General features: G+C 64.8%; 1 protein-coding gene across 1 annotated transcript; it reads right to left on the bottom strand.

The window, feature by feature from the left end:
- Window positions 1-41: 41 nt before the first annotated feature.
- Window positions 42-946, bottom strand: LOC130584401 (CMRF35-like molecule 7). The gene is made up of 2 exons (XM_057384363.1): window positions 888-946; window positions 42-788 (listed from the first exon to the last, which is right to left on the bottom strand). Exons 1-2 carry the CDS (start codon window positions 925-927, stop codon window positions 475-477), a joined length of 354 nt encoding a protein of 117 aa, XP_057240346.1. The 5' UTR covers window positions 928-946; the 3' UTR covers window positions 42-474.
- Between the last annotated feature and the right edge of the window lie 8 nt (window positions 947-954).

Here is a 954-nt window from a genome sequence, read left to right as displayed (position 1 = left end):
TACATGGACAGACAGACAGGCAGACACAGGGACCTGCAGGATACCCAGCCTTTATTGCAAAATTGTCTTCAGCTGGCAGCTGCAGCTCAGCAGGAACAAGCTCTCTGCACCCAAACCCTTCTCTCTCCAGCACAGAGGCTGCCATGAGCGGCCGAGGTTTTCCAGGGATGAGAAGCACGAGGAGCTGAGCAACTCCTGTCACGGGGAGGCCGTGATGGGTGGCACGGTCCCAGCACGGTGCAGGGCGAGTGGGCAGGAGGGTGTCCCTGCTGCTCTGAGGCGTTTGGGACAGGGGGCAGCCCCGTTGCCTGCTGCTGCCTGACACGTCCAAGAGCTGCAGGATTTCCTGGTCACGGCTCCTGCATCAGCTCCTCATCCAGGATGCCCCTACTGCAGCCACGCCTCCCGGCGATTGCAAGGGGACGCACCCAGGCTGGACCCGGGGATTCTTCAGTGCTGACAATGCCATCACCTTCAGAGCAGCATTGTCACCAAAGCAGTAAATTCCCTTTCACACCCGCAGAGGAAGCTGCCAGTGTCCTCCTGGGACAGACGCTCCACGGTCGCTGTGAACGCCCGCTGTGCGCGCTTGTCCCGGGTGGAGAATCGGCCCCGCTGTGCCACGGGAGCGAGCCCGAGGTGTCCGTGGTGCCAGCAGCACAGCAAGAAATTGTCCCGTTTTCTCCGGAGTTTCAGCTTCGTCTCCTGGCCAGGCCGGCACGAGATGACAGAGATGATCCCTGCCAGGAATCCCCGCACGGTGCCGGGTCCCGTCACCGCCCCGCAGCCTGTGGAGAMAMACGRAGCCSCGGGAGCGCTGCCGCCGCACCGACACCTCCCGCCCGTCGGGGCCGCTCCGGGAGCCGGGGGCTCCGGCACAGCCTTACCTGGCAGCAGCGCCCAGGCGAGCAGAGGCAGCAGCTGCATGGCCGCTCCGGGACGGCGGGGCTCGCC

Source organism: Malurus melanocephalus, unplaced genomic scaffold, assembly GCF_030028575.1.
Source record: "Malurus melanocephalus ecotype Western Australia unplaced genomic scaffold, MMel_1.1 scaffold_704, whole genome shotgun sequence".
Taxonomy (NCBI): domain Eukaryota; kingdom Metazoa; phylum Chordata; class Aves; order Passeriformes; family Maluridae; genus Malurus; species Malurus melanocephalus.
Note: the sequence above shows the minus strand (reverse complement) of the source record. Positions and strands in the feature narration are given on the sequence as shown.